Source organism: Odontesthes bonariensis, chromosome 19, assembly GCF_027942865.1.
Source record: "Odontesthes bonariensis isolate fOdoBon6 chromosome 19, fOdoBon6.hap1, whole genome shotgun sequence".
Classification (NCBI taxonomy): domain Eukaryota; kingdom Metazoa; phylum Chordata; class Actinopteri; order Atheriniformes; family Atherinopsidae; genus Odontesthes; species Odontesthes bonariensis.
Genome location: NC_134524.1, coordinates 3,896,267 through 3,921,930, shown reverse-complemented (window position 1 = coordinate 3,921,930; position 25,664 = coordinate 3,896,267). Strand labels below are relative to the sequence as shown.

At 44.1% G+C, this 25,664-nt stretch overlaps 1 protein-coding gene across 1 annotated transcript in view; it reads right to left on the bottom strand.

Annotated features, from left to right (window-relative positions):
- Positions 1 to 350: 350 nt before the first annotated feature.
- The window catches only part of LOC142368835 (uncharacterized), a 45,681-nt gene continuing 20,367 nt past the window's right edge, over positions 351 to 25,664 (bottom strand). The window contains exons 14-20 of the mRNA XM_075451033.1: positions 23,239 to 23,278; positions 23,088 to 23,139; positions 22,812 to 22,923; positions 16,952 to 17,035; positions 14,348 to 14,465; positions 7,170 to 7,260; positions 351 to 5,157 (exon numbers count right to left, since the gene is read on the bottom strand). Coding sequence (XP_075307148.1) covers positions 5,083 to 5,157; positions 7,170 to 7,260; positions 14,348 to 14,465; positions 16,952 to 17,035; positions 22,812 to 22,923; positions 23,088 to 23,139; positions 23,239 to 23,278 — 572 coding nt within the window. The 3' untranslated portion in view covers positions 351 to 5,082. The remainder of the gene's footprint in view (positions 5,158 to 7,169; positions 7,261 to 14,347; positions 14,466 to 16,951; positions 17,036 to 22,811; positions 22,924 to 23,087; positions 23,140 to 23,238; positions 23,279 to 25,664) is intronic.

Here is a 25,664-nt window from a genome sequence, read left to right as displayed (position 1 = left end):
ACTAGTTCCCAGACCACCATCTCATCCAGATGTGGACGCGTCAGCCAGGCTAGAGAAAAACAGTAAAGTTCATGAACCTTAAATGAGGCTCTTGGCGGTTAATGGGTTAAAAAGAGCACATCTGTCCTGTGAAGCCTTCAGAGTCAGTTTAAATCAACAAATATTGGTAAAAGCTGCACATCAGAGCAGAGATAAGGTGGAAACACTCGTTCTGTCCCTGGATCCTCCTCATCCACAGCTAGTTAACGGTTAGTTACAATTTAACTTCAGAGAAAATTACAAACAAAAGAAGAAATCCCACGTTGTACAAAACAAGCTGCCGCCAAGAAAAGGAAACTAAAAACAGAGAGTTTGGGAATAAAAATATGTTTAATCTCTTCAGTTTAATATCTACAAAATCACTTTAACACAGAAATTTTTAATGAATCCGGAAAGGAAAACAGAAGAAGATTCGAAGCAGACAGAAATGAAGGCAGGAGTGTTGCTCACAGCTCTAAATTACAGAATAATCTGATAAATTTGGAGCTGAACACTCAGTTTAAAACAAACTAAAATCTGTGCTGTGACACAAAAAGCTCACATGGCTCCACAGAAAGGCTTCGTGGTGGTTTTAGACCGATTAAAGCGCTCCAATAAGGACGCCGCAGCGGCGGCGCTTAGATCAGCGGTTCTCAGGTGTTCCTCAGGGCTCAATCATCGGACCTTTAATTTTGCACCTAAAGCTACTTTATCCATCTCAGCTCCTAATAATACACACATTCTGTGTTACCCGGGATGAAAATGAAAGATAAACACGATAAATTTCAGAAACTAGTAGGAAACTCAACATGAAGACACAGCTGAGCAGCCCTGAAACATCCCAACAGCATTTCTCTGCTGGTAAACGTATCCAGAACCGGAATCTCCAGAAAAAGACCAGAAACAGGAATGCAGCAGCGAGGAGCTGGTTTTAGGAGATGAATTATGTTCATGTTTTAATGTATTTTTCCCATGAAACGGCTGTTAAAAAGAGAAGAAACCTTCAGCTGAGTCGAGTTTTAGCCTAAAAATCTCCAGCTGCAACGAGAAGAAACGATATCTGATCAATTCAAACAGTAATTATTAACTTTAACAGCTACTTTAAAAAGGTTCTTATTCCAGTGTTTGAGTTGATTTTAGGGAATAAGTTAAACACTTTACTGTTTAAAGTTAAAATACTTTAAACTATGTTCAGGACACATTTACTGTTTAATGCAGACAGATGGAAGGAAGGAAGGAAGGAAGGAAGGAAGGAAGGAAGGAAGGAAGGAAGGAAGGAAGGTTTGAAGAATGGATGGAAGGATGGACGAACGGAAGGATGAATGGAAGGGTGGACGGATGAATGGACGGACAGAAGGAAGGAACGATTGACGGAAGCAGTTTTTCTTTAGTTTTGAATAAATAAGTTTTGAAGAAGTAGATCAACAAACAACAAGAAAACAAAATGTCGACGGTGTCTGAGGCTTCCCAATATTCTTCCCAATGATCTTCCCAATAATCGTCCCAATGATCTTCCCAATATTCTTCCCAATAATCGTCTCAATATTCTCCCCAATTATCTCCCCAATAATCTTCCCAATAATCTCCCCAATGATCGTCTCAATATTCTTCCCAATAATCGTCCCAATAATCTCCCCAATATTCTTCCCAATATTCTTCCCAATAATCGTCTCAATATTCTCCCCAATTATCTCCCCAATAATCTTCCCAATAATCTCCCCAATGATCGTCTCAATAATCTCCCCAATAATCGTCCCAATGATCTTCCCAATAATCGTCCCAATGATCGTCCCAATGATCTTCCCAATATTCTTCCCAATGATCATCCCAATGATCTTCCCAATAATCGTCCCAGTAATCTCCCCAATAATCTCCCCAATAATCTTCCCAATGATCTTCCCAATAATCTCCCCAATAATCTTCCCAATAATCTTCCCAATGATCTTCCCAATAATCTCCCCAATAATCTCCCCAATAATCGTCCCAATGATCTTCCCAATGATCCCTTTACGGTCCGATTCTGCGGAGCTGACCCAGATACCGACTGTGGGAAAGTCTAACGGGACAAAACAAAGAAGAAAATGACTAAAAGCTGCCAGAAGAGAATCAGAAGCAGCTTTGAGCGTCTGGTTATTTCCTCAGAGGGAACATGAAGCACAGATGTGGCTCCAGAGCTCTTTGTCATCGTCGGGCTGGGAGCAGATTTCCTCTCCACTCTTGTGGCTTCTCTCATTTCGGGCTTTTATGGGAATGTGGACTCGCAGCTTCGACACCTCGCCTGTTGATCTGAGCATTTCCCATGTGAGTTCTGCTCTGCTTTCAGTCCGGGCCTGAAAGAATTCATTCTGGTTTTATGGTGCTCCAAAGTGTTTGGCTGCGCGTCACCAGGACCGCCGTTTATTTACCGCCTCAGACAGGCGGCCGACCCATTTTCTGTGTTCAGGGGAGGGTTCAGCGACTTCAACCTGTTTGTAATTATGACTGAAAGCTGGAAGGTCACGCCGGGTCGCGTCAGGACGAACCAGGCGGCGCTGCGACGGTCAGACACGAGGTCAACGAGCGACCGTCTCCTCTGATATCTGCCTGGAACATCTCCAAGCCAAAGATTTTATCCTCCTAGGGAACCCAAAACAAACCGCCGGCCGGTCCTGAGGGGGTCAGAGGTCGAGCACATTCCCCCTCAAGCCGCTGCTTCACTCACATTCTCAGAGACGATGTCAAACAGGAGCTTTTTCAGACACCTCAGAGACGTGTGGGCCTGTGTTTTTAACCTTTTTTCAGGCTAAATTCGGAGCCATTCGGCAGCTTTTGTGGTTCTGTTGGGTTCTGTTGGGTTCTGAGCACTTTAAGAACCTCTTAAGATCCAACGTTCATGGTTAAGTCTGTCAATCACACAGATAATAATCTGCGGTTTATCCCTTTACTATGTCCTACGGTGGCCCTGAAGTGCAAAACACAACGGCAAAATGAACCAAAACGGAAATAATACTTTCAAAATAAATGGGCTTAAACAATTTATCATGAACCCGTCGTACCAATATTGTTCCATATGTAGCATCTATGAGGGGAAAAAGGATGTTTGTAGATCAGTGACCATATAGAAGCATCTGTTTATTAAAGTAGGAGAGTTTTAGGGGATTTTTTTTCAACGTTATAATTACAAAATAAAAATACATTAAGGCCTCCTGATTTAGAGAAAATCTGGTTATTTAAAGTGTAAAAGTCTAAAAAGTTAAGGCCATCGTTATCATAGGAGTTCATTATTTCTGTTTTTTTTTAATGTTGTGGTTTTTGTGCCTCCATTTAAAGTTTAATAACATCTTTTGAGATCTTTTTGTTAACATCGAGAGATAAAGCAGCATCAAAATATTCTTTAATAGTTGTCACCAGCAGCGCTCTTATTTTGAAAATATGTTACCCGTTGTCTTTCCGGTTTAAAGCACGGAACAACACCAGAACCAGTATTTTATGTGGTTTTTGAAGCATTTTGGTCATGAGACGCCTTTTATTTCTTTATATTTTGCATCCAAGCAGCTTAAGTGATCTTCAGCAACAGTTTCAACACTTTCTGAAGGTCTTTCAGCGTTTTTCTGCTGACATTTTTCTGCCTTTTCACTCATCTTCAGTCCAGTTTTTTCTTCGTTAAGCCACTTAACTCTGAGCTGTGAACCATTCAGGCAGGAAAAAGGCTCCTAACTCAAGGGATGAACCAGCGTTGTGTCCACACAGAACAGACAACTTAGCAAAGAAGCCGTTTTAAACTGGATCTTTAGGCTCTTTGTTCCCAGCAGCCTGTCACAGAGACACTTCATTTGTTCCCATTTCTTTAGCTGCATCTGTGAAAAACAGCTTCATAGTTTCAACTTTTTTGTATATTTACATTAAAACTGCTTTCAGTTACCAAAAGAGTCAAATTAATATAAGAAATTCATTAAAAAAAAATCCTAATCCCAACATAATGAACTATAATCAATTATATTTTATTCAACATCAAGGAAAAGTAAATAAGATTAAATTTAAAGCTTAAAAAAGGAATATAAGATCAAATCTAATGACTAATTATGGAACAATTAATATAAATGACATGATTAAACTGTTTTATGCCACCAGAAATGAATAATCTAGAAGCTCTTTGTGGGTTTTAGACTGGAATTAAGATTTGTTCCCATTTCTTTAGCTGCATGTGTGAAAAACAGCAAAGATAACACAGTGTGACAGACAGAAAACAGGATTTCTGCAGCAACAAGGTGATTCCCAAAGAGCTGTTAGCTGAAAACTCTGCATATCTCAGCATGGTGTGCAGTGTGTCCTTAAAACATTTGAGGAAACTGGACAAAAGAAGAAGTGTCAGGCCTTCATCACACTTTCACTTCAAAGCGACCCGTCGCCTCATCCGTCTCCAGCTTTTCTTTTTGCTTGGACTCCTTCAGATAATCGGATTACTCGGCTTGGCGGCTCGTCTCCTGGCTTCCTGTTTCTGTCACTTTGATGCAACCTCTCAGTGGGAATCGCTCCCAGATGTGTCCCCGCAGACCCGGCTCTGCAGCCTTACTGAAATGCACCGTCAGTGATCACACCGCTGACGGCTGAAATGCGTGTTTCTGTCCCCCAGCGCCGACGCCGAGCGCTCTGCGGTCCCGTGATGAATGCAGCATGGCGTGTTTTTAACGTCTGGAGCTTCACACTCGCTGCTGCGAAAGCTGTTGTTTACTCCGTTCTTTTGATAATCTGTTTCTGGGAAACACTGCCAATTATCTATGATCTATGGGGCCTGAACACGCTCGCGTTGGCCTTAAAGAAGCGCAACTGTGGGAACGTTTACCGAGTGAAAAGCAGAAGAAAACAGCCCGCTTTCAGTTGAGTTTCCTGGAAGTTTTCCTTTGATTCGTACTGTGGAAAAAGACTTTAAAATCGTACCAAAATCTCATAACCTCATCATTTAATGCCCCGTAGGTCTCTACAGATTGGACCCGAGGATGTGATTTCACCCTGTGACGCGTCCCTTTGTGTTTCTGTGGAGGTAAAGCGTCTCCCGTCCTCCTTCGTCCTCCTTCGTCCTCCTCCTCAGTCCACCAGGGACTTGAGGTCGGGCAGCCCGCTCACCTTCAGGTCCAGCAGCATCTGTCCGTAAGCTTTACCCTGAAGGGAAGACAGAGATCTGAGTGAGTTTACAGGACGTGTTGGAATGCCCAGATTGTGTGTCTGAGCTTTACGAGTTCAGGAGGAGTGCGGAGCGGCACGTTGGGAGCTCTCTTTGATGTTTGGGAGGTTCCAGCGAGGTGAAAACTTTAAAACTTTAGAGGGGCGTTAGAGAATGGAGGCCTTTGTTCTCTGTGGGGAAGCTAAAAGGTGCTTTAAACACATTTCCTTTACTTTGCACCAGGAAGCCCCTCTAACAACATGCAGGACTGTAAGTGTCTGCAGTCAGAAGCTTCTTCTTCTATTATCTCTGAGCTATCTATCTTTCTTGATTTGACATGAGACGATGACTGAAAGTGTCGAACTTCCGCTTTAATTTACACGAGAAGTGACAGAACTGTGACGCTTCCTCTCTGAAGGCTTTTATTGGACTGACAGTAAGATGCAAAGGTATCAGCTGGAATAAAAAGGTTATTATTAAGGTCATCTGAGGACTCGGACTGTTGAAATAGAAGCTGGATGTCTGACAAACACATCAGTCACCAAACTGCAAACTTTTCTTTTCTCTTCTGACCTGAACGTCTTATGTGGGGGAAGACACAGCTGCAGAGATGCAGAGATGCAGAGATGCACAGATGCACAGATGCAGAGATACACAGATGCAGAGATGCGCAGCTGCAGAGATGCACAGCTGCAGAGATGCAGAGATGCACAGATGTACAGATGCACAGATGCACAGATGCAGAGATGCGCAGCTGCAGAGATGCACAGATGTACAGCTACACAGATGCAGAGATGCGCAGCTGCAGAGATGCACAGATGTACAGCTACACAGATGCAGAGATGCACAGATGCAGAGATGCGCAGCTGCAGAGATGCACAGATGTACAGCTACACAGATGCAGAGATGCGCAGCTGCAGAGATGCACAGCTACACAGATGCAGAGATGCGCAGCTGCAGAGATGCACAGCTACACAGATGCAGAGATGCACAGCTGCAGAGATGCACAGCTACACAGATGTACAGCTGCACAGATGCAGAGATGTACAGCTGCACAGATGCAGAGATGCACAGCTGCAGAGATGCATAGCTGCAGAGATGCACAGCTACACAGATGCAGAGATGTACAGCTACACAGATGCAGAGATGCGCAGCTGCAGAGATGCACAGCTACACAGATGCAGAGATGCACAGATGCGCAGCTGCAGAGATGCACAGCTACACAGATGCAGAGATGTGCAGCTACACAGCTGCACAGATGCAGAGATGCACAGCTACACAGATGCAGAGATGCACAGCTACACAGCTGCACAGATGCAGAGATGCACAGCTACACAGATGCACAGCTACACAGATGCACAGATGCACAGCTACACAGATTCAGATGCACAGCTACACAGATGCACAGATTCAGATGCACAGCTACACAGATGCACAGATTCACAGATGCACAGATTCAGATGCATAGCTGCATAGCTGCACAGATGCAGAGATGTACAGCTACACAGATGCACAGATTCAGATGCACAGCTACACAGATGCACAGATTCAGATGCAGATGCACAGATGCAGATCCCTCTCTGTGGCTCAGTGTCTTCAGTCCAGCGTTGAACTGGACCGAGTTGTTTAAACAGTGGGATGAAAAGTTTAACTGCTGCCGGCTGTTTCTGCATCTTTATGGAAAAAGTTTAAACTTGTTTAAAAGGAGGATAAACTGCATCCTAAGATTAGGAATTTGTGATCATTTTGATGTTTTTATGCACATTTTTCAGCCGGCTGTTAAATAAATTTACTTCTGAGGGTGTTTGAACTTCTGACATGTTGGAGTTCAACTGTGAGCAGATGAGGAGGAAGAGGAGGAAACGAAAAGAGGAAGTAGGACGCTGCAGGAGTTCAGTTTGGAGGGGGTTAACACCTTCTCTGACGGGACGTTTCTCCCACCGAAGCTCAGGATCTGCCCCTTTGGGTACAGTAAAAGGCTGTGGAAACCGCCATGTGTGTGTGTGTTTACCTGGGGGTCGCTGCGCAGCGAGGCCACCCCTCCCCCTCCCAGAGAGCTCTGCAGGACGAAGTTGAGGCTGTGGATCCCCGGCAGAGAGTATCTGCAAACCACAAGAGAGGCCACGCCTGTTACAGCGCCAGCAGAGAGTCGGGTACATGTGTTAAACACCAGCAGTGTGTGTGTGTGTGTGTGTGTGTGTGTGTGTGTGTGTGTGTGTGTGTGTGTGTGTGCGTGCGCTGTAAGTGTTTAAACATGTGTGTGTGTGTGCTTGTTAGGGTTAACAGGCGGCGGAGGTGCACTAATGAAGCGTTTTGAGGTGCGAGAGGAGACGCAGGCCGGTGAGGTTTACAGGCTCCAGGTCTTAATTACGCTAATCGCTAACAGTCGCCGCATGCAGCTCCGCCTCCGGCTGCGTTACCAACGGTTACAGCGAGGGGCGTGAAGATCAACAACACACTGGAGCTTTGTTTAAAGCCACGAACAGATCAACGGGCCGATTCTTCCATGTAAATCTGACTGACTGTAAGGTTCAGATCCAGCAGAGTCAGAGTGAAATATGAGGGAGTCGTATGCAGAGTTTTCTTTGGGAATCACCTTGTTGCTGCAGAAATCCTGTTTTCTGTCTGTCACACTGTGTTATCTTTGCTGTTTTTCACACATGCAGCTAAAGAAATGGGAACAAATCTTAATTCCAGTCTAAAACCCACAAAGAGCTTCTAGATTATTCATTTCTGGTGGCATAAAACAGTTTAATCATTTCATTTATATTAATTGTTCCATAATTAGTCATTAGATTTTATCTTATATTCCTTTTTTAAGCTTTAAATTGAATCTTATTTACTTTTTCTTGATGTTGAATGAAATATAATTCTTATTATTATCTGTTTTTTCCTACTTTTAGACGTGATAATGTTTATTTTTTTGGGATTAGGATTTTTTTTTAATTGTGAGCCCTGCACATTGTGCATGTGCAGGGCTCACATGCTCAATGTGGCCCAAATCCAATCATTCGCTCATATGCGACTCGGATTTCTTCATGACATTCAGTGGGGTCACATGGCACTGAAAGGATCAGATTATTGGCTAAATTACAATCAGACTGAGCTGAGCGAGGGTAATTCTCCTTGGATATATGGCGGTGAATGAATGGGATTAGAGGCACAAAGCGTGTCATACCCCGGTGTGATAGGTGGCGCTGTACCCATTCCAGCTGTTGCTAATAGAGCCACTTCCTGTTGACCTCTGAGTTAAGTTATCTCGGGGTCTCAATCCGATCCAATCCCATTCTTAGTCTGATTAAGGTGTCTACATGCACTTAATAACTCAGTCGGATTGTAATTTAGCCAATAATCCGACCCTTTCAGTGCCATGTGACCCCACTGACTGTGAACAGAACAGGTTTTTGGTCATAAATCGGATTAAATGCGACTTCTACGTCACTCTTGATCAGAAGTCGCCACATTTCGGTGTCTTTTCTAAACATGAAGGACGGGAGCGAGTCGCTGGGGGAGAATTCCTGCGTCCAGTGAGGTCTTTGCTTCTCTACTCAGTACGGTGAAATCTGATATCTGCCACATTAAAAAAAAAAAAGACTAAATGTGAACAGGCCAACAAAAATCTGAGCAATAAACTGTAATTAAGCATCAAAGGCTGCAGCCCGAACGTCGTCATGGTGATTTGTTTTTATGACGGTGGTTGGGGGGGGGGGAGCCAAAGAGCAGGAAAACTGCCAGATTCTCCAAAAACACTCTGAAAAAAAGAGGGGAAAAGCAGCCAAAGAAAAGCCTGGAGAACGGCTGCTTTGAAAGATTAAAGAAAGTCTGAAACAAAGAACCTTTTTTAAGCATCACTGAGGAAAACTAACTCAGTGTTTCCTTCTGTGGGCGAGAACGTAAAGATGACCCGAACAAGACGGGCTCAGAACCTTTAAAAGGAAACACGATTAAATGAAATGAGCACAGATTCTGCCGCTTGGCTCAGAGTTCGACCCCTTCTCTCACAGGAAGTTGGTCTAAATAAAGACTGATGTGGTTTTCTTCATGAATAAAAGCACATTGAGTTGGCTGTGGTATGAAATGCGCTATATAAATAAAGATTGATTGATTGATTGATTGATTGATGAATACTTAAAAAGAGTTTTCTTTACCGACTAATCAAGTTTGTTCCTCAGAGACTCGAAAACATGGGTCTCGGTTTGGACTTGGTCGTGATTAATGAGGATCCTGCCAATAAAACATAGTTAGTTGAGAGTTTTTTCTATGACGGATTGATTTATATGATCAGCTACGTCCCAGTTTGAGGTGTTGGAGGTGCCAATCTTTCCACAGACTTGGGATCTGACTTGAATCTTCTTGTCTTTGACCTGTTTGGACAAAAGACTTGATATCCGACATCTTAAAAGTCTTCATCTTGAATTGGACTTGTGATCTGACATCTTAAAAGTCTTCATCTTGAATTGGACTTGTGATCTGACATCTTAAAAGTCTTCATCTTGAATCGGACTTGTGATCTGACATCTTAAAAGTCTTCATCTTGAATTGGACTTGTGATCTGACATCTTAAAAGTCTTCATCTTGAATTGGACTTGTGATCTGACATCTTAAAAGTCTTCATCTTGAATTGGACTTGTGATCTGACATCTTAAAAGTCTTCATCTTGAATTGGACTTGTGATCCGACATCTTAAAAGTCTTCATCTTGAATTGGACTTGTGATCTGACATCTTAAAAGTCTTCATCTTGAATTGGACTTGTGATCTGACATCTTAAAAGTCTTCATCTTGAATTGGACTTGTGATCTGACATCTTAAAAGTCTTCATCTTGAATTGGACTTGATATCCGACATCTTAAAAGTCTTCATCTTGAATTGGACTTGTGATCTGACATCTTAAAAGTCTTCATCTTGAATTGGACTTGATATCCGACATCTTAAAAGTCTTCATCTTGAATTGGACTTGTGATCCGACATCTTAAAAGTCTTCATCTTGAATTGGACTTGTGATCCGACATCTTAAAAGTCTTCATCTTGAATCGGACTTGTGATCTGACATCTTAAAAGTCTTCATCTTGAATTGGACTTGTGATCTGACATCTTAAAAGTCTTCATCTTGAATTGGACTTGATATCCGACATCTTAAAAGTCTTCATCTTGAATTGGACTTGATATCCGACATCTTAAAAGTCTTCATCTTGAATTGGACTTGATATCCGACATCTTAAAAGTCTTCATCTTGAATTGGACTTGATATCCGACATCTTAAAAGTCTTCATCTTGAATTGGACTTGATATCCGACATCTTAAAAGTCTTCATCTTGAATTGGACTTGATATCCGACATCTTAAAAGTCTTCATCTTGAATTGGACTTGTGATCCGACATCTTAAAAGTCTTCATCTTGAATTGGACTTGATATCCGACATCTTAAAAGTCTTCATCTTGAATTGGACTTCTGATCCGACATCTTAAAAGTCTTCATCTTGAATTGGACTTGATATCCGACATCTTAAAAGTCTTCATCTTGAATTGGACTTGTGATCCGACATCTTAAAAGTCTTCATCTTGAATTGGACTTGTGATCCGACATCTTAAAAGTCTTCATCTTGAATTGGACTTGTGATCCGACATCTTAAAAGTCTTCATCTTGAATTGGACTTGATATCCGACATCTTAAAAGTCTTCATCTTGAATTGGACTTGTGATCCGACATCTTAAAAGTCTTCATCTTGAATCGGACTTGTGATCTGACATCTTAAAAGTCTTCATCTTGAATTGGACTTGTGATCCGACATCTTAAAAGTCTTCATCTTGAATTGGACTTGTGATCCGACATCTTAAAAGTCTTCATCTTGAATTGGACTTGTGATCCGACATCTTAAAAGTCTTCATCTTGAATTGGACTTGTGATCCGACATCTTAAAAGTCTTCATCTTGAATTGGACTTGTGATCTGACATCTTAAAAGTCTTCATCTTGAATTGGACTTGTGATCTGACATCTTAAAAGTCTTCATCTTGAATTGGACTTGTGATCCGACATCTTAAAAGTCTTCATCTTGAATTGGACTTGTGATCTGACATCTTAAAAGTCTTCATCTTGAATTGGACTTGTGATCCGACATCTTAAAAGTCTTCATCTTGAATTGGACTTGTGATCCGACATCTTAAAAGTCTTCATCTTGAATTGGACTTGATATCCGACATCTTAAAAGTCTTCATCTTGAATTGGACTTGTGATCTGACATCTTAAAAGTCTTCATCTTGAATTGGACTTGTGATCTGACATCTTAAAAGTCTTCATCTTGAATTGGACTTGATATCCGACATCTTAAAAGTCTTCATCTTGAATTGGACTTGTGATCTGACATCTTAAAAGTCTTCATCTTGAATTGGACTTGTGATCTGACATCTTAAAAGTCTTCATCTTGAATTGGACTTGTACGCTCTACAGACTTGTGATCTGACATCTTGCTGGCTCACACCTCCATGTGGTTGTGATCTAATAACTTCCTCTTGACGTGACGAAGTCCACAGACTTGAAACTTGGCTTGAACCTGATCTCTGGTGACCTGATGCTGACTGGGCCTTGTCCCCTAAAGGTTTAATACCAGACTTGGACACAAGACCTAGGGTCTTCCCCTTGAGTTGGACTCAAACTCTACAGACTTGTGACCCACTTTGAAGACTTGAAATCTGAAATCGTGCTGCCTAAAACGAGTCCTCGGACTTGTGCTCTTATAACTTCATCTTGACGTGAACTCACAATCTACCAGAGGTGGGAGAAAGTCCCCATGTTGCAAGTCCAAGTAGAGTCTCAAGTCTTTGCTCTCAAGTCCAAGTCAAGTCCAAGTCCTAGGATTTTTGTTTAGAGTCCCAACCAATCGCACGTGTCGGTTTCCAGAGGGTGGCGGTAAAGTAACATAAACAAACAACAAGAAGGAGAAGAAGACACGCAACAAGTCTAAGGAGGCGGTCTTATGAACATGTAAACTCCTTTGACACAAGGACACGACGCAAATCCTCTGACCCGGATATGTAAGTATCTAAAGTGCAACAGGCTGAAAGAGCGCACGTTTCACTAAAGCCCCGATATCTCAGTTTGTTGTTGATTTTGGTGGATACCCGCCTTGGTTTAGCTAAGGATAGCTCGCTAATGGCGGCACCTAGAGACACGCAGTTTTGACCCACAAAGAGTTTAAAGTCTCAGCTTTCAAACGAGCCATAACATGTTTCAGTGGCCCTATCACATAATATGCTGTGACTGTACAAAAAACGTAAAAAAAAATGGTTTAGAACGCTGGGAGTCTACGACATAATTCTGTAAAAACCGCTGGTAGTCAATGTGTTAAGTTGTTTATATATTATTGTTAATGTTCTGCCACTTATTCATTTGTTTATTTTTATTAATATTGTGTTTAGATGCTTCGTCAATATAAGCACTGCCTTCTTGTGCCAATAAAGCTATTTGAAATTGAAAAAAAATTGGGCGATATCTTTAGTATCTTTTTTTGTGTGTATTGGCATTAATTATCCAGCCAAGACTGATAACAGGAGTGCATTTGTAAATCAATAGACAATAGGCTTTGGGAGGTATTTCTCCTTTTATTTCTACACAAACTTGCTGAAACTTGCACATAAAAAAACCAGGTTGAACCTCTGGTCTGTTAGCTGTGCGTAAGGTAACGTGACGTAGTGACGTGATGTAGTGACGTGACGTGGCGGGCGGCGTGCAGTTCAGGCGGCGTTCAGGTGTCACTGACGGCTGGGATTTCTGGCTGCTTGCTACAGTATTGATGCGACACTTTTAAAAAATATTTTAATATTTGTGCTTGCTGCATGTGACTTAACTCGAGTCCAGAGGGTCAAGTCCAAGTAGAGTCTCAAGTCTTTTTTTGATTTGGTCAAGCAAGTCTCAAGTCATCAAAATCGGGACTCGAGTCCAAGTCAAGTCTCAAGTCTCGAGTCCAAGTCCCCACCTCTGCAATCTACTGACTTGGACTTTGACTTCAACTAGCATCCCCGGGACTTGAAATGTGACTTTGATTTGTGCTCGACAGACTTGAAACTTGACTTGAACCTGATCTCTGGTGACCTGATGCCGACTTGTCCCCTAAAGGTTTGATATCAGACTTGGACACGAGACCTAAAGTTTTCACCTTGAGTCGGGATCAAAAGCTCTTAGAGCTGTGCTCCAAGTGCATGAAGCTGACCTGGACTCGAGCTCTAAAAAGACTTGGGACCTGACTTGGACTTGCTTTCTCCAGCGCACTCATGACTTCAGACTTTGGACTCTCAGGAAGGGGAAGTCTAAAATCTAAGGCGTGATTCGGACTTGCTGACCAACTCCACTGAAAGACTTGAACCTGAGTGGAGCATTAAAACAGGATTCGCAAGTTAAACATGTTGAGGACTTGGACTTAGTTAAAACCAGGGCTGGGCAACGATTAAAATGTTTAATCTAATTAATCACATGATTTCCCTGATTAATCACGATTAATCACATTTGTACGCAAAATACAGACTTTTACAAAATAAAAGCCTGTGAGCAAAAGACTTTTACAATAATAAAAGCCTGTGAGCAACAGACTTTTACAAAATAAAAGCCTGTGAGCAAAAGATTTTTACAATAATAAAAGCCTGTGAGCAACAGACTTTTACAAAATAAAAGCCTGTGAGCAAAAGACTTTTACAAAATAAAAGCCTGTGAGCAAAAGATTTTTACAATAATAAAAGCCTGTGAGCAAAAGACTTTTACAAAATAAAAGCCTGTGAGCAAAAGACTTTTACAACAATAAAACCTGCGTTAATGCGCGATAAAATATGTATTGGCGTTAAATAATTAACAAGTTAACGCGATAATAACGAATTAACTCGCCCAGCACTAGTTAAAATATGTCAACTGGGACCTCTTTTGGCTTTTAAAAGTTCAGACTTTGCAGTGAGAAGCTGTTCTGATCGGCTTCTAGGCATAAACACAAAGAAAAAAAACAAATGTGGTGGACTTTAATGTGGTCTGGATATGTCCCCGCCTCAGTTATGACTAAAATCTGCTCGTACGCAGTTCTGACGGTGACCTCACCGACCACAGCTGCTGACTGCTGCTGTTTTATGTTCCTGGGTGTCTGACAGACACTCCCGTAAGAAAACCCCACAAACCTCCTCCATGCTGCTTTTATCCGTCTGTTTTGTCTCACCGTGTCACGGCGCCGCGCCGTCCCGGCTGGATGAGGTGGGAGAAGTATTCCTCCACCACGGAGGAAGTCAGGTGTTTCTTCAGGTAAGGGAAGAAGAGGGGATGACGAGCTACCACCCCTAAAAAGAGAAGAAGAAGAAGAAGAAGAAGAAAGGGTTAACTCTGAGTTTTTGACTCTTTTAATGACGGGTTTTTCTTTCCTCGTCTTTCAGAGACCAGTCGTGACGCTCTGCAGCGTTCAGGTGTGTGTTACCACGATGCCAAGGAGGAAAGACATCAGCAACCTGGGAAGGGTTAAAGGGCCGTTTCCAAACTATCTGGAGTCCATCGTTCCACAGAGAGAAAGATTATTCACAGGTGGAAAACATTCAGGACAGCTGTCAATCTGCCCAGGAGTGGACGTCCCAGCAAGGTCACCCCAAGGTCAGAAACCCAAGAGCTACATCTCAGACTCTGCAGGCCTCAGTTAGCATGTTAAAGGTTAAAGGTCACCCCAAGGTCAGAAACCCAAGAGCTACATCTCAGACTCTGCAGGCCTCAGTTAGCATGTTAAAGGTTAAAGGTCACCCCAAGGTCAGAAACCCAAAGAGCTACATCTCAGATTCTGCAGGCCTCAGTCAGCATGTTAAAGGTTAAAGGTCACCCCAAGGTCAAAAACCCAAGAGCTACATCTCAGACTCTGCGGGCCTCAGTTAGCGTGTTAAAGGTTAAAGGTCACCCCAAGGTCAGAAACCCAAGAGCTACATCTCAGACTCTGCAGGCCTCAGTTAGCATGTTAAAGGTTAAAGGTCATGACAGCACAGTTAGAAACAGACTGAACAAGTATGGCTTGTGTGGAAGGGCTGCAGGAGAAAGCCTCTTCTCTCTAAAAAGAACATGGCAGCACAGCTCAGGTTTGCAAAGCTGCATCTGAACAAACCACAAGACTTCTGGAACAATGTCCTTTGGACAGAGCAGACCAAAGTGGAGATGTTTGCTCATGATGCACAGCAGCAGGTTTGGAGGAAACCAAACACAGCACATCAGCACAAACACCTCACACCAGCTGTCAAGCACGGTGGTGGAGGGCTGATGATCTGGGCTGGTTCTGCAGCCACAGGACCTGGGCACCTCGCAGCCATTGAGTCCACCATGAACTCCTCTGGAAACCATTACTTCAGCTCACTGCTGCTACCAGCTGCTGGATCAGGGGTTCACTTAGTTTCTGTTCAGTAAATTATGACACAAAGCCATCTGAACCTCTAAATAAAGTTGTTTACTCAGCTATAACCCAGTCTGGTCAACTGAGGCCTTAAGAACAAACTGGTCTTCTTCAGGAAGTCCCTGGAAAATAAGGTCCTTAAACAAAGACGTTCCCAGGCTGCTTTTAGTTAAATTGAGCTCCGTTATGAAGCTGTGCCGTTTTTAAGCAGTTTAAATGTCTTTGCATTGGGAATCAGAACACCCAATAAGGACCTCTTGAACTGCCCCAGCTACCATTTCGGCACCATGTTTCATGTCTAGAACTTTCTGAACGACCTTCCTGACTTTGGAAACTTCTTATAAGAACCTATGACTCCCTAGAATCTCCTCAACAACCATTGCCCCCCCTGAGGGAACCCCGAAACTTCCTTTAAGACCAATTGAGCACCCCCACATAATGCCTTTCATTTAGTCAAGAACCATCTCAACTTCATTAACCCATTGAGGCCGGGAAAGCGTTGCCGCATTTCTACCTTTAAAGCCGGGGGCGCTGTTGCGTTATTCTACCTTTAAGGCCGGGAAAGCGTACACGTCTTTTTTCCTGTATAAGGTTGTTTTGCACCAATTATTGACCTCTGCGCCAGTTAAATGCATTATAATAGACACGTGAGAGTGTCGTCATGTTCCTCGTGTCATTGTTTTGAAGTTAAGTAAGTTACATCGAACAAGTATGGAGGACTTTCAGTGGAAAGACATTTCAGACGGGAGCGATTGTGAGGAGTTTCTTGGCTTTGATGATGCTGATGAACCCAATTGATGGAGATTTATGGCGAGCACATATGTTTGAAGATGACGATAACGAGGATGATTTTGAAGGGTTTGAATGTGAGTGTAAGACTGACAATTACCACCGTAATCGACGGAGAGATTTCAACCGCACACCAGGGGTGAAAGTGGATTTACCTGCAGATGCCACACCGTTATTTTATTTTATTACTGTTTTTTTTAATTGAAAATAGTGCTGTTCCTGCACTTTACTTTTTACATTTTCTATTTTCGTGAAGGTGTATGTAAATAAACTCAATTTCCAAAGAAAGCCACAGGTGTAAGCTCTCAAATACTTTATGAATTTTGTTTCTATCTGCTACAGAGGCTGAGAAATCAATCATTTGGTAGGCGTTGACACAATTGCTGAATTTCCAGAAAAACTTCAGGTTTTAGGGGGTCTTTCTGAAATCGCCCATAGGTTTTACAGGCATTCTTTTCCAAGCCTTTTAGGCGTAAATGGGTTAAAGACTTTATAAGCATCTAGAAATTCAAAAGGGGCCTTAGAAGGACCACTGGAGCCTCCTTAAAGGACAATTGAGGCCCTTCAGTTATGAATATAGCACCACAGTGACTGAGAAAACAATCCAAAGCTCACCGATGTTTGCCGAGTCTCCTTTGTCGCCGCTCCTCGTGTACGCCAGCTCCTCCAGTCTGTAGCTGTGTGGTCCGCTGGGCAGGTCTGAACAGAAATACGTGCTCGTTAGGCTCAATTCAGCCAGATAAAACAGAAGCAAACACACCGTTTGTTTTAATGGAACCACTTCAGCCTCTCAAGGACAGTGGAAGGCTCTGATAAAACATCTGGATCTATAAAGAACCTTTTAGCTCATATGAAGGACACAAGAACCCATTCAAGTTCATTAGCCCTCATACACAACTTCATTTCGGAAAGGGGACATTTTTGTCCACTTCAATTATTTAAAAAAAATTAACCCTTTAGATGCCAATTCATTATAATGGATGTCTATGGGAGCCGTTTCTGTAATCTGCCATTGCAGAAAAACTAAAAAGCTGTAAAAACTGATGTTGGAGCTCATCAATGACATATCCCAGACCTAATAATCCCCCATAGAATATTTCACTTTGCACAGCATACATTGAAAACACAGCAGTTTTTGTGTGTGTTTTTTAACAGAAATTGGCGTTCACCTCATATACACTGGTATTTAAAGGGTTAATTTTTTGAAAATAATTGAAAACTTGGTAGTTATGATCAGAACTGAAGTGGAAGAAAAGATTTCTGAAAAAAAAAGTGGAAATAAATATTGATATATGATGTTTTTAGGTCGTTTTAAAAGGGGACAAAAATATCCATTTTCAGAAATTAAGGAGTTTTTTTTGTTTGTTTTTTTTCCAAAGGAGGCATAACAAAAAAATTAAAAATCCCTAAAAATCAAAATTGTTGCCAATCATTGACATATCCCAGACCATAATTATCCCTACTCAATAATCCCACTTTGCATTCCATATTTTGAAAATACTGGCACCTAAAGGCTTAAAATTTGGGCTAAAAAGTTCAAATTGGCATCTAAAGGGTTATTTTTTTTTAAATAATTGAAAACTTGGTAGTTATGATCAGAACTTAAGTGGAATAAAAGATCTACGAAAAAAAAATCCGGAAGAAAATATTAACATACAATGTTTTTAGGTCGTTTTAAAATGGGACAAAAATATCCCTTTTCAGAAATTAAGTTGTTTTAAATCAGGTATGAGGGTTAAAGAGGCGAGTTTACCCACAACACTGTCTGAGATCTTTCAGAATGTTCAGACGGTTTCTGAACAGATTTATTGGGTTTAAAAACATCCTATTAAAGACTATTTGAATTCATTTATACAAATCCATCTGCTGAGGAGCTGAAGTTGCCCTAAAATGTGTTTTCCCGAGCTGAAACGTCCATCCAAAGTACAAAAATATGTCAATAAACCACAGCTACAGTCGATGAATGACTTGGATTTAAGTAAAACCAGCTTTTTCTTCTTTCACTGGAGCACCTTAACCCCGTCAGACTGGTCTTTGTGCATTTTTGTGAATGAAGCAGTTGCCACGGCGCCGCTGTGCGAGTGCGTCTTTGTGTAAATCCGGTGTCTAAACATTGAGTGAGAGGATTAAAGTGGCCCAGCTTGTACTTCTCATGAAAACACACAGTGACAATCCTGAGTATCTGGAGGGCCTGGGACGTTCTCATGACCTCCAATCTGAAGATTTGTCAATTGTTTTCATTCCGTTTATGTTTTTAAAGTTTAATTTGAGTTGGTTTTCCTGTGTTGAGCAAAATGTGAATGATTAACAATGAGCTAACGCTGGATAGTGCATGAGAAGGAGTCACTCTCCTTTGGCAGACCCAGAAAAATGAGCCATTAATCTTATTAAGGCCAGACACAGCAGGCAAAAACAGTGATTTTTCATGCAGTGAGATTTTGGACTCCTTCAACATGTGTTCTTTCAACCTGCTATAAAGAAACCGTTGAAAACACAAATTAAAATGTTTATTTTATTTCACTTCTTTTGGGTTATTCGACTGTGATCTGTATGAAAGTAAAACTTAATATTCTTATTGAGCTAATCTACAGTAATTAATATTCTTTAGACCTGCAACAGGCTGGTGTGGCAGTTAGCACCGAGGGTTCCTGGTGGATTCTGGTCTACGGCCTCTGGTCTATTCTACGGCCTCTGGTCTATTCTACGGCCTCTGGTCTATTCTACGGCCTCCGGTCTATTCTACGGCCTCCGGTCTATTCTACGGCCTCCGGTCTACGGCCTCCGGTCTACGGCCTCCGGTCTACGGTCTACGGCCTCCGGTCTACGGCCTCCGGTCTACGGTCTACGGCCTCCGGTCTACGGCCTCCGGTCTCCGGTCTACGGCCTCCGGTCTATTCTACGGCCTCCGGTCTATTCTACGGCCTCCGGTCTACGGCCTCTGGTCTATTCTACGGCCTCCGGTCTATTCTACGGCCTCTGGTCTATTCTACGGCCTCTGGTCTATTCTACGGCCTCTGGTCTATTCTACGGCCTCTGGTCTATTCTACGGCCTCCGGTCTATTCTACGGCCTCCGGTCTATTCTACGGCCTCCGGTCTACGGCCTCCGGTCTACGGCCTCCGGTCTACGGTCTACGGCCTCCGGTCTACGGCCTCCGGTCTACGGCCTCCGGTCTACGGCCTCCGGTCTATTCTACGGCCTCCGGTCTATTCTACGGCCTCCGGTCTATTCTACGGCCTCCGGTCTACGGCCTCCGGTCTATTCTACGGCCTCCGGTCTATTCTACGGCCTCTGGTCTATTCTACGGCCTCCGGTCTATTCTACGGCCTCCGGTCTATTCTACGGCCTCCGGTCTACGGCCTCCGGTCTACGGCCTCCGGTCTGGTCTACGGCCTCCGGTCTACGGCCTCCGGTCTATTCTACGGCCTCCGGTCTATTCTACGGCCTCCGGTCTACGGCCTCCGGTCTATTCTACGGCCTCCGGTCTACGGCCTCCGGTCTATTCTACGGCCTCCGGTCTACGGCCTCCGGTCTACGGCCTCCGGTCTCCGGTCTATTCTACGGCCTCCGGTCTACGGCCTCCGGTCTACGGCCTCCGGTCTACGGCCTCCGGTCTATTCTATGGCCTCCGGTCTATTCTATGGCCTCCGGTCTATTCTACGGCCTCCGGTCTACGGCCTCCGGTCTATTCTACGGCCTCCGGTCTACGGCCTCCGGTCTATGGCCTCCGGTCTATTCTATGGCCTCCGGTCTATTCTATGGCCTCCGGTCTACGGCCTCCGGTCTACGGCCTCCGGTCTACGGCCTCCGGTCTACGGCCTCCGGTCTACGGCCTCCGGTCTATTCTACGGCCTCCGGTCTATGGCCTCCGGTCTATTCTACGGCCTCCGGTCTACGGCCTCCGGTCTATTCTACGGCCTCCGGTCTATTCTACGGCCTCCGGTCTACGGCCTCCGGTCTACGGCCTCCGGTCTCCGGTCTATTCTACGGCCTCCGGTCTATGGCCTCCGGTCTATTCTACGGCCTCCGGTCTATTCTAAGGCCTCCGGTCTCCGGTCTATTCTACGGCCTCCGGTCTACGGCCTCCGGTCTACGGCCTCCGGTCTACGGCCTCTGGTCTATTCTACGGCCTCTGGTCTATTCTACGGCCTCCGGTCTATTCTACGGCCTCCGGTCTATTCTACGGCCTCCGGTCTACGGCCTCCGGTCTACGGCCTCCGGTCTACGGTCTACGGCCTCCGGTCTATTCTACGGCCTCCGGTCTACGGCCTCCGGTCTACGGCCTCCGGTCTATTCTACGGCCTCCGGTCTATTCTACGGCCTCCGGTCTACGGCCTCCGGTCTATTCTACGGCCTCCGGTCTATTCTACGGCCTCCGGTCTATTCTACGGCCTCTGGTCTATTCTACGGCCTCTGGTCTATTCTACGGCCTCTGGTCTATTCTACGGCCTCTGGTCTATTCTACGGCCTCCGGTCTATTCTACGGCCTCCGGTCTACGGCCTCCGGTCTACGGCCTCCGGTCTACGGTCTACGGCCTCCGGTCTACGGCCTCCGGTCTACGGCCTCCGGTCTACGGCCTCCGGTCTATTCTACGGCCTCCGGTCTATTCTACGGCCTCCGGTCTATTCTACGGCCTCCGGTCTACGGCCTCTGGTCTATTCTACGGCCTCTGGTCTATTCTACGGCCTCCGGTCTATTCTACGGCCTCCGGTCTATTCTACGGCCTCCGGTCTACGGCCTCCGGTCTACGGCCTCCGGTCTACGGCCTCCGGTCTGGTCTACGGCCTCCGGTCTACGGCCTCCGGTCTATTCTACGGCCTCCGGTCTATTCTACGGCCTCCGGTCTACGGCCTCCGGTCTACGGCCTCCGGTCTATTCTACGGCCTCCGGTCTACGGCCTCCGGTCTACGGCCTCCGGTCTACGGCCTCCGGTCTACGGCCTCCGGTCTACGGCCTCCGGTCTATTCTATGGCCTCCGGTCTATTCTATGGCCTCCGGTCTATTCTATGGCCTCCGGTCTATTCTACGGCCTCCGGTCTACGGCCTCCGGTCTATTCTACGGCCTCCGGTCTACGGCCTCCGGTCTACGGCCTCCGGTCTATTCTATGGCCTCCGGTCTATTCTATGGCCTCCGGTCTACGGCCTCCGGTCTACGGCCTCCGGTCTATTCTACGGCCTCCGGTCTATGGCCTCCGGTCTATTCTACGGCCTCCGGTCTACGGCCTCCGGTCTATTCTACGGCCTCCGGTCTATTCTACGGCCTCCGGTCTACGGCCTCCGGTCTACGGCCTCCGGTCTCCGGTCTATTCTACGGCCTCCGGTCTATGGCCTCCGGTCTATTCTACGGCCTCCGGTCTACGGCCTCCGGTCTATTCTACGGCCTCCGGTCTATTCTAAGGCCTCCGGTCTCCGGTCTATTCTACGGCCTCCGGTCTACGGCCTCCGGTCTACGGCCTCCGGTCTACGGCCTCCGGTCTATTCTATGGCCTCCGGTCTACGGCCTCCGGTCTATTCTACGGCCTCCGGTCTACGGCCTCCGGTCTATTCTACGGCCTCCGGTCTATGGCCTCCGGTCTATTCTACGGCCTCCGGTCTACGGCCTCCGGTCTACGGCCTCCGGTCTATTCTACGGCCTCTGGTAAACGGCCTCCGGTCTATTCTACGGCCTCCGGTCTACGGCCTCCGGTCTATTCTACGGCCTCCGGTCTATTCTACGGCCTCCGGTCTATTCTACGGCCTCCGGTCTATTCTACGGCCTCCGGTCTATTCTACGGCCTCCGGTAAACGGCCTCCGGTCTATTCTACGGCCTCCGGTCTATTCTACGGCCTCCGGTCTACGGCCTCCGGTCTATTCTACGGCCTCCGGTCTACGGCCTCCGGTCTATTCTACGGCCTCCGGTCTATTCTAAGGCCTCCGGTCTATTCTAAGGCCTCCGGTCTATTCTAAGGCCTCCGGTCTATTCTACGGCCTCCGGTCTATTCTACGGCCTCCGGTCTATTCTACGGCCTCTGGTCTCTCTATGAGGAGTTTACATGTTCTCCCTGAGCCACCGTGACTTTCTCCCACCGTCCAAACCAAACTGTGACTTCATGGTGATTTTAAATTAAAACAGACAGCTGGACAGACCTAAAACTCATCTAACAGGAAGAGGATGAGTTATGTGGCTGCTCTAATCACACATTTCTGTCATCTCGTGTGTTTAAAAGAGCTTTTTAACAATGTTTTTCAACACAAAAGAAACGGAGGAGAATGTCTGTTGCTTTTAACTCGTTATCAGCTGACAGGGGCAACCCTTTTTCAGTCCCCCCCTGAGGGCTAAGCCCCCCTCCCTTTAAGTCCTACAGACGCCCCTGCTGCTCCACATCAGCTTTACTCTCTGTTCGCTGCTGTTTTCAGCTCCACGTATGATCCGAGTGGTGAAACTGTCAAAAACAAAGACTTAGACACGAATAAAATCACTGCGCATTAACTCACCTGTGTCAGTTGTGTCCTCGAATGGGGTGGGAGGGGCTTCCTCCTGCTCAGGTGTGGCTGGTTCCACCTCTAAAAGCGACTCCACCAGCTCTCCACCGACGTGAATGTCCACCTGCCGTCACATTACTGCCGTTAGCTCTTTTTTTAAAGCCTCTAACTCCACATAAAATCATTTCTCAGAGACAGATTTAGATTTATCTTTGAATGAAGTCAGTTTTTATGGATAAATGCAAACATTATCTGGAGAGAACTGACTCCTGCTCAAACCAAACTCACCTTCAGCTGAGATTTGGGATATAAAAAGAAAAACGGCTTCAGGACAGGAGACCTATAAATCACGAGAAAGTGGACAAGACGTGAAAATATTGTGAAGGCAGTGATTTATGTGAGAGACGCCCCCGTCGGGAATGTTTTCATCATAACTCACACTTTGGGTCGTCCACCCACGATGCCGGTGAGTCCAGGAGCTGAAAGTTAGAGAAAAAGTGAGTTTTCACACTCTTTAACCCTCATTCCCGATTTAAAACAACTTAATTTCTGATAGAGGACATTTTTGTCCCCTTTTAAAACAACTTAAAAACATCGTATGTTAATATTTTTTCCACTTTTTTTTTTTTTTCATTGATCTTTTATTCCACTTCAGTTCTGATCATAACTACCAAGTTTTCAATTATTTTTAAAAATTCAACCCTTTAAATACTGGTTTATATGATGTAAACGCCAATTTCTATAAATAAAAAAAAAAAAAGAATATTCTTCTCTTAAAAATACCATATTAACATGGTATTTTGGGGATAATTTTAGAAGGGGACAAAAAAAAATGTCCCTTTTTAGAAATTAAGAATTTTTTATTTTTCTTAAAATCAGGCATAACAAAAAAAAATTTTAAAAAATCCCTAAAAAATCAATGTTGTTGCTAATCAGTGACATATCCCAGACCATAATTATCCCTACTCAATAATTCCACATTTTGAAAATACTGGCACCTAAAGGCTTAAAATTTGGGCTAAAAAGTTCAAATTGGCATCTAAAGGGGTAATTTTTTTAAATAATTGAAAACTTGGTAGTTATGATCAGAACTGAAGTGGAAAAAATATTAATAAACAGGTATGATGTTTTCAGGTCGTAAAAGTGGACAAAAATATCCCTTTTAAGAAATTAAGGAGTTTTTTTTCTACACAATGAAAAATTGTGTTGTATATGATGTGTGTTTGAAATTCGAAAAAATAGTAAAAAATGCACAACTGGATCAAATATGATGAGTATCACTATTTCCAGTGTGAGATTAGAGGAGAAAGGACACCCCAAGTGGACAAAAATGTCTCCCATCAGGGATTAGGGTTTAGCAGCGGCTAAATAAAGTCAGCGGGAGTCACACAGAGTTCACGGCGAGTTGAACCCGTCACCAGAAAGTAAACCCAAACGCAGTTCAGGAGGTCACAACCCTGCTTATCTGCAGCCAGCGGAGGGAGACTTCCCCTTCAGGGAGGAATCCAGTTCAATAAACCACTTAGAGCCCAGAGTTCAGCTTTGTGTCTGTTTCTTCCCCAGTTAATGAATCTTTTACATTAAACTGTTGGACCCGCATATTTCAGACGGACGTTTTCACACTCTCACTCACTCTTACATTTAGGTGCCATTTTTGGGAAAACGACTGCATTTCTGAAGCGTTTGCTCCAGCTGGACATGCTATTTTAAAACAAATGCTTGTAAATCCACATTTTAAGTGATATGCATCTTTGTTTTTTTAGTAGGACTGGGCGAGTTAACTCGTTATACGCCGATAAATATTTTATAATATTTTATAATATAATAAAATATAATATTTTGTTTTTATTTAAATATATATATATATATATATATATATATATGTATGGGGGGAGGGGTGCTTTTGTGCCTTTAATGGATAGGAAAGTTCAAAGAGACAGGAAGCAGGGGGCAGAGAGAGGGGGGAACAACATGCAGCACAGGGCCGTCGATAAGGGACTCGAACCGGGGCCCGCTGCAGCGAGGACTATAGCCTCTGTACATGGGGCGCCTGCTCAACCCACTACGCCACAAACCACCCCTGTTTTATTATTTATTTTATTTTGTAAAAGTCTGTAGCTCACAGGCTTTTATTTTGTAAAAGTCTGTTGCTGTCTGCTGTGGAACAGGAAAAGAAAGTAATCGGCGGATCCACCAAACATGGAGAAGGGTACGGAACTTTTACTCGGCCATTTTCATGTTAAAGTTCTTCCAGACGGCGGAGTCGACAGAACCAAAGTCATCTGTAAACACTGCCAAGTTGAATTGTCTTCTCAGCGTAGTAGTTCCAGTCTAAAATATCACTTAAAGGCAAAACACACAACTGATAGCAGCAAGTCATTCAAGGAAACAGACAGTGGAGCGAGGCTTCTACATAAAAACTACAGAAAGATGCTGATGTTAAAAGTGTGTTTGCACAACAAATGTTATGGCACTTTCATTTATATGGCAGCACATTTAAAATAAAGCTAAATGCTAAAAGCTATACACTACTTTTGAATTCATTTTTGGATTTTGCGTACAAATGCGATTAATCGTGATTAATCAGGGAAATCATGTGATTAATTAGATTAAACATTTTAATCGTTGCCCAGCCCTATTTTTTAGTTATATTTAGTGTATCCTGCAGGAGCCAGGAACTACCCCCACTGACCTGCCCAGGGACGCCCTAATCAGTGGTACAGCATTAAGGAGTTCATTTTAGTCAAATAATGTCCAGTTTTCTTAGGAAAACTGAATTAAAACCTTATGAGACAGCTAAAATTCCTAAAAACATACTTTTAATGACAGTTTGAGGAGTTTAAATGGCTGCACGGGTCGCCATAA